Source organism: Hyalella azteca, unplaced genomic scaffold (genome assembly GCF_000764305.2).
Source record: "Hyalella azteca isolate HAZT.00-mixed unplaced genomic scaffold, Hazt_2.0.2 contig15980, whole genome shotgun sequence".
Lineage (NCBI taxonomy): Eukaryota > Metazoa > Arthropoda > Malacostraca > Amphipoda > Hyalellidae > Hyalella > Hyalella azteca.
In genome coordinates this window covers 1-14,719 of record NW_025945808.1, presented here as the reverse complement: position 1 = coordinate 14,719, position 14,719 = coordinate 1, and the positions used below count along the sequence as shown (strand labels likewise).

General features: G+C 37.6%; 3 protein-coding genes across 3 annotated transcripts; 2 read left to right on the top strand and 1 right to left on the bottom strand.

Annotated features, from left to right (window-relative positions):
* Window positions 1-3,028: 3,028 nt before the first annotated feature.
* On the top strand, window positions 3,029-6,482 carry LOC108676399. The gene is made up of 4 exons (XM_018164474.1): window positions 3,029-3,370; window positions 4,571-4,663; window positions 6,218-6,272; window positions 6,435-6,482. Exons 1-4 carry the CDS (start codon window positions 3,060-3,062, stop codon window positions 6,480-6,482), a joined length of 507 nt encoding a protein of 168 aa, XP_018019963.1. The 5' UTR covers window positions 3,029-3,059.
* A 1,363-nt stretch (window positions 6,483-7,845) lies between these two features.
* Window positions 7,846-12,880, top strand: LOC108676400 (the record flags this gene model as incomplete). Its single annotated transcript, XM_018164475.2, is given in 5 exon segments — window positions 7,846-7,957; window positions 8,317-8,501; window positions 8,703-8,805; window positions 10,898-11,372; window positions 11,740-12,880. Coding segments are annotated over 3 exon segments (618 nt in total). The 3' UTR covers window positions 11,780-12,880.
* On the bottom strand, window positions 12,235-14,169 carry LOC108676398 (ribosome quality control complex subunit NEMF; the record flags this gene model as incomplete). The annotated part of the gene is given in 4 exon segments (XM_018164473.2): window positions 12,235-12,433; window positions 13,181-13,293; window positions 13,401-13,481; window positions 13,967-14,169. Coding segments are annotated over 4 exon segments (596 nt in total), but the record flags the coding sequence as incomplete, so codon positions are not given.
* Between the last annotated feature and the right edge of the window lie 550 nt (window positions 14,170-14,719).

The window sequence follows — 14,719 nt, the reverse complement described above, 5'->3', positions numbered from 1 at the left end:
TACAATGCACCACAACCTGGAGTTATTTGGAGTTATTTTACCAAAAAATATAATTGATTTTATCATCCGGTCTAAGTTACCCCAAGAGCTGGGGTAACAAAGACCACCACTTTTTTTTTAAATTACATAAAGACTATGAAAGGCAGAAGCCAGCAATTTCTGGTGAGTGAAGCTAGAGTATAGACCTGTATTTTGCATGTTTCAATTCAAGTTTAATTTTGCTAGTAAAAAAATGGCATCATTTCTAAAAAAAAAGTGGTCTAAGTTACCCCATTTTACGGTACCTAAATATAATCAATATTCTTTGTTGTCAATTTGTTTTTTGTTAATTGGAGCTTTTGCTAACCAAGGTTCTACTGTAAATGCATTTTTAGGGGTGTTTCTTATTATTTATTAACCTGGAGGGGGGGTGTCCCTTATTACCACGTCTTGCAGAAATGGCTGCAATTTTTTGGGGGGTGAGCTAGGGTAAACACACCATATTCTGACGCTTTGAGGACAGCAAGAAATGAATGGCTATGAAAAGATCACCGTATGCGCAACTCGAGTTCTGATTGCTCTACGTCACTCTCAGTGATCACACCATGCGCCAGCAATGATGAAACGTCAGAAACTGCTAACTTATTTATTTAAAAGCCTTTAATATTCAAATCTGCAAAATTGCTGAATTCCGATGCTGTGTGACTAAATTCGGCGTATTGTGAGACTAATTCCGACATCACAGAAATGCTCTGCATGATGTCCGTATAGAGGCGTAGACTTGCGGATAGAGCGCTTCAAAACCATAATTTGTTATTCCGATGCCCTGTGTTTGAATTCTGATGCTCTGTGTGAGCTGTATCAGAATACGACCCAGCTCGGAACAAGCTATGTGTGTCTAATTCCGAGCTGTATCAGAATTAGTTTTTATGTGTCTGAAACAGTCTCTCAACTTAATCATCTGTTGATTTATTTGCCACTTAAAATCAGCAAATACAAGTATACATAAAGGATTCCCAATATATTCACAGACCTATTTAAAAGTCTCAAACCATAATATTCTTTCTACACCACCACTTTATCACTATTTGGTAGAGCAAGGTCAACTATCAACTTTGACACGTTTTTTGATGTTCTCACTAGGTGACGTGGACATTTGCTCTGAGGATCTTAACATTTTCCAGCCAGACCTAGTGTTTTGCGGAAATCTGGCGCTCAATAGTGTGACGTCACTATTTCAATCATCTACGCGTGCGTGGAACTAAGACAAAGCCTAATATAAAGGAAAAAGTTGAGAAATATTGGAATTACCCACGATGTCGTAATGTGGTGCATTTACCCATTGCAAATTCTGATAGTCATGTTTTTAAGCCAATACATATGTACCTACATCTTTTGTACCGTAAAATGGGGTAACTTAGACCAGCGGGGTAACTTAGACCACTTTTCGTTTTTTTAACAAAAACCCCCACAACTCAAAAACTATTTGACATAGAAAAATTTTGTCAATGTCAATGCGCCTCTATACATAATATAAATCACTTCTCCTGTTCAGTTTGTGTACTTACATACATTAAAATACGATTTTTCAAGTGTACGAATATTTATTTCCCCCCACTGTATGTGTGTCTAATTCCGAGCTGTATGGGAATTAGTTTTTATGTTTCTAAAACAGTGTCTTAACTTAATCATCTGTTGATTTATTTGCCACTTAAATCAGCAAATACAAGTATACATAAAGGATTCCAAATATATTCACAGACCTATTTAAAAGTCTCAAACCATAATATTCTTTCTTCACAAACACTTTATCACTATTTGGTAGAGCAAGGTCAACTATCAACTTTGACATGTTTTTTGATGTTCTCACTAGGTGACGTGGACTTTTGCTCTGAGGATCTTAACATTTTCCAGCCAGACCTAGTGTTTTCCGGAAATCTGGCGCGCAATAGTATGACGTCACTATTTCAACCATCTACAAGTGCGTGGAAATAAGTCAAAGCTTAATATCAATAAAAAAGCTGAGAAATATTGGAATTACCCACAATGTTGTAATGTGGTGCATTTACCCTATGCAAATTCTGGTAGTCATGTTTTTAAGCCAATACATATGTACCGGTACATCTTTTGTAAGTAAAATTTTTTAATATGGCAAATACTTCTTTTCATTACAGACCATAGCAGAGGTACTCTTCCAAAATCTCACTTTTCACACTTTTTTCAGGAATTTTTTAGAGGTAGTAAATGACTGAATGTATGATTTACTAACTTGCTTTATGCTACACAGGTAGGAAAAATGTTGAACTTCATGCAACTAGTTTTAGTTTTGCAATAGGTACTTCAATTAGTTTAGTTGCTACAACAGTTCTACGAAATGTGTGACAACTGTCCCTATACCCTGTCCGTCCCTTATTACCTTTTTGATGTGAATGTATGGATATGATAATATCATATCAATAAAAAAACGATTACAAATCACTGAAAATGTCATTTATTCTACATCTACAGCATTTACAAAGGAAGAGGAGGACTTCATAGTACTGTTTATAATCGATGAGTACACCATGCATGCTTCAAACGTTTAAAAATTATGTTTTATTCCAAGTGTTTCTAATTACCCCATCCCCAGGGGTAATTAGGGACACTTTTATTTTGCATCTGGCTCCTTACAAATAGCATATGAAATTTTATTAGACATGCCATACAATAGACCTTGCAATGGCCTTTAAAATGAGCGCAAAATTATTTATGAAATGTTTAGTGTAAGAAGTTATTAACAAAAAAACCATCCCTTATTACCCCGTTTGATGGTATATGTATAGAAAGTTATGTGCAGGATCACGGTTCATGGGTGGATCACTTGAGCGGCAACTTGTGTAGGTACCGTAAAATGGGGTATCTTAGACCACTTTTTTTTCATAAATGATGCCATTTTTTTACTAGCCAAATTAAACTTGAATTGAAACATGCAAAATAGGTACAGGTCTATACTCTAGCTTCTCTCACCATAAATTGCTGGCTCCTGCCTCTCATAGTCTTTATGTAATTNTTGATTTTTGAAATTATTAATTATTCCTGAGATGCTCATAAGTAGTTTAAACCAAGTTGGGAGATTCACTCCCAAAGAAATGTGCCTTAGTACTGCCAAAAATAGTTCAAGTTATAGATGCTTGCAAAATTATCTGCCCATCTTTTTTGAAAATAATGTACAGCGGCATGTATGCTCATCAGCCTGCCATGCAGCTAATACAAAACAGTTTGATGATGATCCAGATTTCAATATTGACTTTGAGAATGAGCTAAACTGGCTAAAAGATCGCATAGCCATGTCAACACAGAGCAAACCTCAAACAGACCATCCAAACCTCAATGAAAACTCTGATGAGCATTGGTAAGTGATACAGTACCGGTATTCATCATCTTTTTATAGCTGCCTATATGCTTAGAAGCTCTCTGATGGCAAGTGCTGACACAATTGTCTTCATTGCTCTTAGGTATAATTTAGAACTTGCTGCTAATTTTATTTTTTTTTAAGATTGAAATTTCAACTTTTCAGGAGAGCCAAAAAATTGAAATTGGTTATCATTGAAGGTATAGGTTATACTTGTGCTTTGACAGCTGTTGTGAATGAACAAATGAATGCACAAGCATAGCTTTGAGCTCTTTAGATGTGCAAATTCTGGACCTTTAAAATGATACCGGGACTCAATACAGGAAAAGACAAAATTTTTATTTATGACCAAGATGCTCCTCTTAAGTGATGTTCCAGAGCACACAATTGTGTCCAGGTTGAATTGAACTGTTTATAATTAGAATTGATGTCCGTTTCTTAATAGCTCAAATCTATGCTTACCTACATGCTAATATGATTAACAAGCCTCCTCCTGGAATAGTCTGGCCACATGTTTTCTGATTTGATGCCTATGAACTAATCTGGTCATATGTGGTTTGTGTTGGTAAACTATCCTTTGATTTAGTTCTCTATGTCAATTATCTTTGTTTCAAAATTCAGGTATCAAACTTATCTATGGAGAGCATTTTTGAATTGACAAAATTATGGTAATTTAATTCCTCAATGCCTCTTATTTGCATGATCTGAACAATGAGGCTGCTTACAAAAATTCTTCCCCATTGTGGACATGTTAATACATATGGCACTAGATATAATTATTCATTTCTTCCTGGCAATAATTTACTACCCAGAAAGGTTTTGAATACATAAAAACTATTGATCATTTTTAAATGGAAGGTCATAAACTGTTTTTTTTATATATGTGTAATCTCAAATTCACTGTTTTTTTTTAACTTCATGCAAGGACTTAATTTGATGCTCATGAAAATGTGCATTATATATATTTTAACTGAAGTATATGTAAATCCACCTAAGTTTTGCCTCCTTTAAATTAACTTGAATGAAATTATTTCATGTTACATGAATGCTGAGTATCATGAATAAGCCTGCAGCAAAATTTTTCATTTGATTGCAATTAATTCAAATTAAATTTTTATTAACCACAAAGTTTTGTACTTCTAAGGAATATGAACCTATCATTCTTGTTAGACTGATGCAAGTGCTGTTCTCTTCATACAGGCTGTGTAAGGACCATGTGGAACATGACGAGACCACCGGGACTCAAAATGCTTCAGAATACGAGTCGAAATTTTTGTCTTATCCTCACTCCAAGTGAGTGTGTCGTCATGCTGTTGTTTTACCTTTGTTTATTGTTTGCAGTAATGCTATGACCTTTATACTGGCAGATGTTGGTCATTGTGATGGTTATCATTTTATTTTCAGCTGTGTTCATGATATATCATTATGATTTTTATCATTTTTCTTTTCAACAGTTTTCATGATGTATCATTGTTCATGATGGAAAATGATAGCAAGATCTATTTTATTCAGCTTAAACAGATGAAAATGCAAAATTTAATAAGAAATTGGAAAACAAATCCTGCAGTGAAATGCTTAACGCTTTGACTGTAAAATGGTACATATGGAAACCATTTCATACCTGTAAAGAAAAGAAATCAAAAGTAAGACTTGACAATGCAAGCTTTTCACCTAAACATTTGGTGGAAGCATAAATGTTATATTTTAGCTCAAAAAAATTATCCTGTAGGGAAAATTCATGCATTGCTAGAAGGAACTTGACTAGCTTTCTTCTCTCAAGCTTTTCTTTTAAATTATTCAAGTATCCCTTTTGTTTAAAATCTGCTGACTATCATTCCAGAATTTGTAGATATTAATTACATAAATATAACTGGCCAGAAGAAATAAATTGACAAATTGTGCTTCTAAATACCTATATTATGTAAATTCTTTACAACATCTGGTTTCTGTTCACCAAGTTTACTTGCTGTACAGTGTACACATATGATCTATGTTATTGAAATATTTATTTAAATAAGAGAGTTAATGGTAGCTTTTAGAACCATATGGCTTGTGTCTGCTTGCAAGCGCTAACTTGATTTTGTTTTGCTGAGTTCAATTTTATGTCACTTCAATTGTTTCTTAAAAGTTTCAGATTTGCATGGTTGTTCAAAATTAAATTTACTTGTACTGATAGTTGCAATTTGCTAGTTAAGGATTCCTGCCTAAAAGTTATTTTGATTACATTTGTTTTTAAGGTTTTCATTGAACTTACTGCAAGCTTATGACCCTCGAGCTTGTCTCCCCTCTGTGTTTCATTAAACCACCAAAAACAATTAGCACATGATTTTTCCATAAAATTTTGATTACGTTGTCCTTGGCTAATTTAAAGATCTCTACCAAATGTCAAAGATATAATTTTTACTTGATTCATAAAGCCTCTCTTGCGCTGAGATCATTAAGCAGGATTTCATCAGTACTGGAAATACAAGTTCTTGAGTTTGCAGTTGAATCAGCCTTTTTTTTTTAGAATCAGTTCATTTTTAATTTCCTCATTTACCCAAGATTTAAACCAATTTCTTATGTAAGGTAATGCTGGTATCCATGATACTTTACTGGTCTACTCATTGGACTCAAAAATGAACTTGAGGGAGGGTCTAAAAAACTCTCTGCTTTGCCACTATGAATCAGAGACGCAGGCTCACGTGATGCTATACTGACAGATGCATCTGTGAAGGATGAATGCTGAGATCACAGCTTTTTTCACACACTGTTTTCCCCATAAAAATCTTTATAACATTTTTTTATTTAAAAAGTAACGTTTTGCCACGGAGCAAAGAGATTATTTCTGTTTCAATTTCTTTTCAGCTGGGGTCCTATTCCTACTGGTAAACATCTGTTTGTTCCACGCCTTACTGCAGACGTAAGTGTGAACCACTTCTATCAAAACGCTATCTCAAATCAAAATTAGAGTTACAAAATAAATTTAGCTACTGAATGTATTATTCTTTTATATTCAATTCCTTCATTAAGCCAACTTTTATATTTCTATTGGCTTTCTAATAGCTTTTTTGCAATTTTCCAGGTTGCCGTGGAGCTGCTCACTTGTGAACTAAGTGAAATACTCAAGTAAGTTCATCTTCAGAATAGAGTTTGCATTTTCTTCTCTTGAATATTCAACAGCACTGTATCATTACCACAACAGCGCTGTATCATTACCACAACAGCGCTGTATCATTACCACAACAGCGCTGTATCATTACCACAACAAACGTGTGTTGGTGTAGGCTTTTGTCTGATGCTTCTAAGGATCCAGAGGCCTTGTTTCTTACATCAGATATTCTTGTCCATTGATTTTATCCTTGCGTGATGAACTTAACAGAGTTTCCTTCATAAAACTGTAACCTTGTGAATTGGGAAATTTATTTCTCTTGGATCACTTTGTTGAAATTTTAAAGAGTAAAGTGTAATGTTTATTTAGCTCCTACCCTTTTAACAATTATGTATATATACGTACATCCTGCTCATTTTAATTGAAGATTTTGGAATTTAGGACATTTTAAATTTTTTTTTTATTTATATATCACTTACGTAAATAGAATTTCAATTTATTTATTCAATTGACAATTATTTATTGGTGTTCAATTATAATTGTTCATGTTAAAGAAAGCTAGTATATGGTTTATTAAATTCATCTGTGCAAGAGGCAATACCTATAATGAAATAAGAGAAAGAAAGACTTTGTATCAGTTGCCATTTTCTTCCAATTTCCCAAGATCTGATCTCTTGGTCCTCATCAGGCTCATCCTAAATTGTGGGTCCAATATATACCTGCTCTCATAAGTATTAAAATCACTTGACTGCTTAAATCGCAAGTTTATCAAAAATTTAAAAGCAAAGAAAATAGCCTAGTTTATCAATATAGTTGTGCGCTATGCGCATCTGCATATGTCGGTATGACATCTCGCAACTTTTATACTAGGCTGGCGGAGCATAAAGGAAGGAGTTTTAGAACAGGAAACCTGCTTGCTCATCCCCCTCANTTGACCTCATGTGGGTCATCCTGAGCCACTTTGGCATGGTAAGAGGGTAAATTATTGATATATCTGCTTTTTGCTTATGCCTTGGGTGAGAAAGTGTGTTAATGTTTGGACAATATAACTAGGTATTTCATTTTTGGATATTGATATATGATATGCAGATGTATGGCATTACAGTACCGTATTTCAGATGAACAGGCAAGAAAAATTAGTGCCAGAGAAGCACTACGGTACTGTATATTACTTATAAGTATGAAACTTCTGAACTTTTTTCTGCCATCCATATTCTTTAGTCTCACATACATGAGCTCTATTTGATTTTCCTTTAAACTTAATTTACTACAACTCATACAACCCACAAATGTAAAATTTTACAATCGATAGAAAGTGATTTGGGACCTATTACATTTAGTTTATAATACAACTTGATTTTAATTTTGGTTCTCCACCATTCAGAGCACCAGGGCGATCGTGAGCAATGCCGTGGCCACAGCGCATGCCTTGCTGAGAGAAGGCATTGGAAGCACCGACTTGCATAGCACCCCGGAGCTCATACGAGTGCCTGCTTGTGAGTGTATAGCACCCCAGAGCTCATACGAGTGCCTGCTTGTGAGTGTATAGCACCCTGCTGCTCATACGAGTGTTTGCTTGTGAGTGTACCGTACAGTAGATGTGGCTAGTCAGTGCTTGACAGTACTACTTCCAAATCTTCAGCTCTACCATTTACCTCACTTTTGGCCTCGTATAGTATAGGCGCTACTGTCCATGGAGCCCCCAGTAGCCATCTAAACTAGGCCACTGGCACGAAAATTGGTCACAATTTGAAAAGTGGTGCTTTTGCCAGTACTGTCCCTTGTACATGTTGCTCATTTACTTGTCCTGTGCGATTACATGTACTACAGTCCCGACGTTATGTTGCTCCCTCAGTGTCAGTTGGGCCGCGGCTGAAGCTGGTGCAGCAGCCGCGGCTGTTTCCTTCGTTGCGGGAGGGCGCTCCGCTGCTGCTGGCGTCTGAGGCATCCCTGGAGCAGGCGCTGCAGCAATGCGACAAGGACGCGCCCTTCGTGCCGTGCCACACCAACAGACTCAGCTTCCTGGCACACGTCCTCAAGGTGCTACTTTAGGTTGCAGTTGTATTTATGCTTCAGGTGGTATTTGTGCATCAGGCGGTTGAGGTGTTATTTGTGCTGTTGTTCTAAATTTTCCTAAAAATAGTGTAATATTTGGTATTAGATTCTAGATATATTGTGATATTTAGTACCTATTGGATATAGTGTGTTATTCAGTATAACTCAGTGACGTGATGTTGACAGATGGACGTGGCGACGGTGTGCGGCAGTGCCGCCAACGTCGGACTGACGCGCATTTTCTCTCACGACCTCGTCCGCCTTGCGAGAAATGTGGACGCCTTCAACTGTTAGTTGCGCCTGTGTTCCTCTTATATAATTTAGATGTTTGTGTTTCTCTTCCGTATTCTGCGCAATTGTGTTTCTCTTTCACAATCTGCGCATTTGTTTTTCTTCTATTTTCTGCACGTTTGTGCTTCTCTTCCATGCTATACTGGACTGTCATTAGTCTTATTACCTTGCCTCTGTTCCTACACCATGTGTAGAGCTGTCATTATGGGGCAGCCCTGGGCAGGGTGGCCCAGTGGTTACAGTTCAGAGTACCAGAATTGGCGCAGAGAGGCGCGGGTTCGAACCCAGCTCTGTGCGCCAGTTTCTGGTCAGAATCAGCAAGGAGGCCGGGCGGTTAAGCACAGCAAAATAAGAGCAGTGAGTTGCGAGTTCGAGACCGCAACAAGCTTTGGATGTTCTGTGATGTTAAGAATCGGCGACAGGCCTACGGCCTACTAAACGCTAAAACCGCTATTATTATTATTATAGTCTTCCTGCCGTCCCTCGGTTTCTGATGTGCAAAACTTTTCTTATAATCGTGTTGCGCTAATTTATTTACCATTTATATTATTTTCTACACCGTAATTATGATAAAGATTGAATATTACCGTATGATTTATAAGTGAAGCACACTCTCATAGAAATACAATACAATCGCGACCACGTGGAGCAGGCTCACAAATAATCATTGCGAATTCTGTAATTATTGTATAGGTATTTACACCAATCAGGGAATAGGTATGCAATTATTACAGAAAGAGGTAAGAAACTATTAAGAATGTAACTGATTAGACAAAGCGAGCTTCTTGGTGTGTTACTGCGAGGTTCTTGTACAGTTACTGCAAAGCGATGTTCGTCATATACGTATGCATATTTTTTTCTTTTAACTTGCACATTTGTATAAGTTATGTATATTGTTTTCATCAATAAGGAGGCCGGGCGGTTAAGCACAGCAGAATTGTAGCAGTGGGTTGCGAGTTCGAGACCGCAAAATGCTGTGAATGTTCTGCGATGTTGAGGATCGGCGACAGGCCTACGGCCTAATAAACGCTGAAACCGCTATTATTATCATCATTATTATAGTCTTCCTGCCGTCCCTCTGTTTCTGATATGCAATAATTTTCTTAAAATTGTGTTGCGCGAATTTATTTACCATTATATTATTTTTAACACCATAATTATGATAGAGATTGAATATTATGATTTCTAAGTTAAACACCCTCTCATAGATATATAGAATGCAATCGCGACCACGTGGAGCAGGCTCAGAAATAATCATTGTGAAGCGTGTTATTGTGAAGTTATTTACACCATCAGTGAATAGGGATACTATTGTTACAAATAGAAGTAAGAAAATAGTAAGAAACTATTAAGAATGGAACTGATTAGATAAAGCGAGATTCTTGGTGTTTTACTGCAAAGCGATGTACGGCAAATACGTATACATATTTTTTGTTTTAACTTGTATATTTGTATACGTTATGTATATTGGTTTTCATCAACTTGCACATATGCTTGTCATGGAGATTCATTCGTTTCCATAAACTTGCACGTTGGAAAGGATGCAACGACTTCATAACATCTCCTGCAATTGTCTGTATTTCAGAGTAAATGGGTTGTGCGAACTGCGAATGATCATTAATTGTTCAGTAATAGACCATGAAAACCGGGCGTGCTAAAACTTTGATGACGCCATTATCGTTTTCAGGCTACACAAATTACAGGATCTGGGTTCATTTTTAGAAACTCTTCAGATAATTCAAGCTTAACCAACTCCGTTTGTCCAGTGATGTGGACTAAAGGATGGTTTAATTCGTTTAACTATTTCTTGTTTACTTGAATCATAATTCCTTTCAACTTAGAACGGCCGAGCTTTATTCAAGAGGTTCATTTTTCTGTGCACAGATTTTTGCTTGTCCACGCAATAGCTTAAGCTGCCATTGTTGGTTTGTTTTCAAAATAATACCTTTTAATTTACGCATTATTTTGGTTTCATTTTTTGCTGCCTCTGCAATGCATTATCAACGCCACTTTATTTTAAACTTTTCGACTTCACTGCCTGAACTGTTCTCATTTCAATTCTGCTCTGCTGATCTTAATTCTTTTTGCAGACTACCGCATCCCGCGACCGGACATCAAGGTCCACTTCGACGCTCTGCTCTACCCCATCGACAAGATTGAAAGCCGGTTGGCCGCCATAGCGATTGCCCAGAACAGTCCAGAGGTGCTGTCCGCACTCCGAGCCTCTGCGTCGCTCACCAACTCCTCGTGTGACCAGCTACACCGAACTCTACGGGAACAAGCAAGAACTGCCACCTCAGATCCTGCTCATACGTTGGCCAGCTTGCTTCAAGATTCAACAAGGGAAGAAAATATTTCAATTAGTACCGAGTGTTCTGACTCGTCACCACCGCTTGTGTCAGCTACAGTAGCCGCATCTGGAGCGGAGAATAATGTTGATGATGCTGACAGAGTGAAAAATGAATTGGACGCTTCTGGCGAAGACAGTCATGTGTTGGATTTGCTGAAGAATTACGTACCACCAGTGCTCTACCTCACCATCAGCTCCCAGTTTGTATTCGAGAGGTTGGTGCTGCTATTTATGTTGTCATTCTCTGTGGCTGGTGCTGCTTTCACTCTGCAGTTGGTCAATGTCCGGCTGGATTGTCGTGTATGATTGAAGAGGTTGCAAATGCACGATGAAATTTTGCCTTTTTTCCATTCGGTGCAATCAATATCCATATTGAAAATAATCAAGATTAATTACAAAATGAAGCGACACCCATTTGTTACAAGTATCGAAACTCAAATTTTCTATTTAATTCTGACTTGTGCGAGAGTAATGTCCCCATGCATGTACATGTAAATAATCATCACATAATAGATGAATACGTGAATAATAAATAATACTTATAAGGCATACGGAGCCTAACCATAATTTTTATTTGTACAGGTACTTATACTCGAAGAGGAAGCCCCGGCGCTGGCGATGATCGTGAGAACATGTCATTTGATGTGCCAACAGTTGCATACATGTAAATGGTATTATTCCTGAAGGAAACCATCAGTCATATAACTAGTAAAATTATTTGAAGTACCGGTAACTATTATAGGATTCACTGCGAACATCATGATTATGGTGTATACAGGGAGAAGGGAGACAGGATAATAAAACGCTATCAATTGATCAGTCTTCATCAGTAACAAGTATCAACTATATTCTCGCAAACGAACGTATATATAGTTGTTGAAATTTATACCCACATCTCCACATATTACGAACGTTGATGAATGGAATTGCATAATCAATTATTTAGTAGCCCTGCTGGGAAATCTCTCTAACTAGTTACAATAGTTCACAGTTTAACAATTAACGATCACAGAGCGGATTCGTCCACCTCACAAATAATGTACCATGATATTGTATAAAAGGTAAAAAAGTGGCAAGTTATTTTTTCATTTTACTAAAGTTGGGCGCGGAAACTTTAACTTTTCCGGGAACGTTCTTGGCGAGGTCAGAGTCGCGGACGGCTCTGATGAGGTCCGCCTCTCGCGCCACCTGCGGCTTGGCTGCCAGGAACAGCGACACGGCGGACTTGCAGGCTTTGCCCTTCTTGCCCGTCCCTGGCGTCAGCTTCACCTTGTACCTGAGCACGAATCTTGTGTAATTATTTCCTCAAATTTCTGATTTTATTATAAATGTCATCCTTTCAATAGTTTCCAGTCTGAATAAATCATACGGAGATTTCGACTGTCGACACCGGCTTACATCGATTCTGTGTCTATACACCGGCTTGTATTAAATGGTAAAATAAATGCATATTCTGATTTCATTATAAATGTCATCCTTCAAATAGTTTCCTGTCTTATTATTATCGATCATACGGAGATTTTGACTGGCTTGCATCGCTGTCTATACACCGGCTTGTATTGAATGGTAAAATAAATGCATATTTCTGATTTTATTATAAATGTCATCCTTTAAATAGTTTCCTGTCTGAATAAATCATACAGAGATTTCGACTGTCGACACCGGCTTACATCGATTCTGTGTCTATACACCGGCTTGTATTAAATGGTAAAATAAATGCATATTCTGATTTCATTATAAATGTCATCCTTCAAATAGTTTCCTGTCTTATTATTATCGATCATACGGAGATTTTGACTGGCTTGCATCGACTTGGTGTCTATAGACAGGCTTGTATTAAATGGTAAAATAAATGATCTGTGTAATTATTTAGTACTCATATTTCTGATTTCATTATAAATGTCATCCTTTAAATAGTTTCCTGTCTTATTATTATCGATCATACGGAGATTTTGACTGACTTGCATCGCTGTCTATACACCGGCTTGTATTAAATGGTAAAATAAATGCATTGTACACAGACTTGTAATTGGTGAGAGCGGCGTAGGGGGCACACACAGGCACGCAGTACAGCAGCTCGTCCTCCGCCACTGGCTGGCCGGTCAGGGCGTTCAGGATGGCCAGGTCGTCCCCCACCTGCATGGAGAGCGACTTTATTACAGTATCTCAAGAATGAAATTTAATACATGCATAACGGTAGTACAAGCACCGCTATGCCTAAAGAGCGCATGGAGATTTTGTACATTTTCGAATGCCAGTCGCTGCTGCTGTTTCTTAGCTTTCTTCCCTTTAACGCGCTTAGGTTCTTTTTTCGGGCCATCGGACTGATGAAACAATGCGAACCAATCAATGAATACACGATACAAATTCTATTTTGTTTAACATTATCATTTGACGTCTCGTGAGATAAGAAGAATTCTACTGTTACCATCACGTTCGACTAAATACAGTACCTATTTAGCACTCATAATTCCACTCACGGTACTCTTCAATAAACGTTACACTCTTACATTTAGGTCTCCCGTCACACGTAGAATTCTATTAAAAATTAAAAAACCAGTCATGGTGGTTTAAAATGTTAAATACATGGAAAATAAATATTGTGCAGAAATATTCAAATTTTCATGATTCAGTCAAGTTGTACATCAAAAGTATCTTCCAATATCGCAACGTGAATTTGCACGTGCAAACAGAATACTCAAAGCTCCTTTTTTATAGAGCATATATACTAAACGTATTGAACAGCAGAAGTCAGAGCTTCGAATTTATAGTGAAGAGTAATAGGCAGAAAATAATGCTAAATTCTTACTTTGAGAAGCTCCATCATGAGCTGTCGCTCTTCGTCATCCTGGTCCTTGTATTTTGTTTTAATTTTCTTCAGTTTGCTTCTCTGGCCGCGTTTAAGAGGGCCTTTGGCTCCATCACTGCTGTGGGCAGGCAGGTCGTCGGCCGCGTCAGGGTCTTTGTTGAGGTCTTTAGCCGTCGTCTGCTTGCCTCCTTTACTCTTACTGCCTGCCCACAAACCCGAACACGTATTTAACTGAACACATTTGGTTAAGTATAATATATCTGAGCATATATTAGGCCTTGTCCGCCCATTCGCCGATTCTTAACCTTGGTATTTGTTTCGGACGTACGTAGCAGTCCCAGGCCACGATGGATCGCCGCCTCTTTAGCCAGCCGCTCACTTGGCTGATTTTTACTAGAATTTTCACAACTTGTTGAAGGTCTCGAAGCCTGAACTCGCTACTCCAATCTTAGTGATAATAGTCACTCGGCGACCCACATGCAAGCAAATCAGCGCTAGTACTTAAGTCAAATAACGTGTGTGCAAGCCTCAGCTTCCTCTTTCACCTCAACATAAATATTGGGAAATAACAAATGATCTTCCGTCCCATACCTACATTCCCAACCTTTGCAATGTGTTATCCGTTCTTGGAAGTGCAGCATGAAAGCGTGGGGGCACGAAGGGTCAATAGATAAAATATATTAAGGAATGTTATTCGACTGAGGTACTTAAGTTTCATTCTTCATGTAATTCCCACGGAGCCATTGATGATAA

What these genes read in the sequence shown, in the direction of transcription:
- LOC108676399 (XM_018164474.1), top strand. Translation starts at nt 3,060, where the DNA reads ATGCTCATAAGTAGTTTAAACCAAGTTGGGAGATTCACTCCCAAAGAA. An exon ending in TTGTCTTATCCTCACTCCAA is followed by an intron (nt 4,664 to 6,217) that starts GTGAGTGTGTCG and finishes ATTTCTTTTCAG; the next exon opens with CTGGGGTCCTATTCCTACTG. An exon ending in TTCCACGCCTTACTGCAGAC is followed by an intron (nt 6,273 to 6,434) that starts GTAAGTGTGAAC and finishes GCAATTTTCCAG; the next exon opens with GTTGCCGTGGAGCTGCTCAC.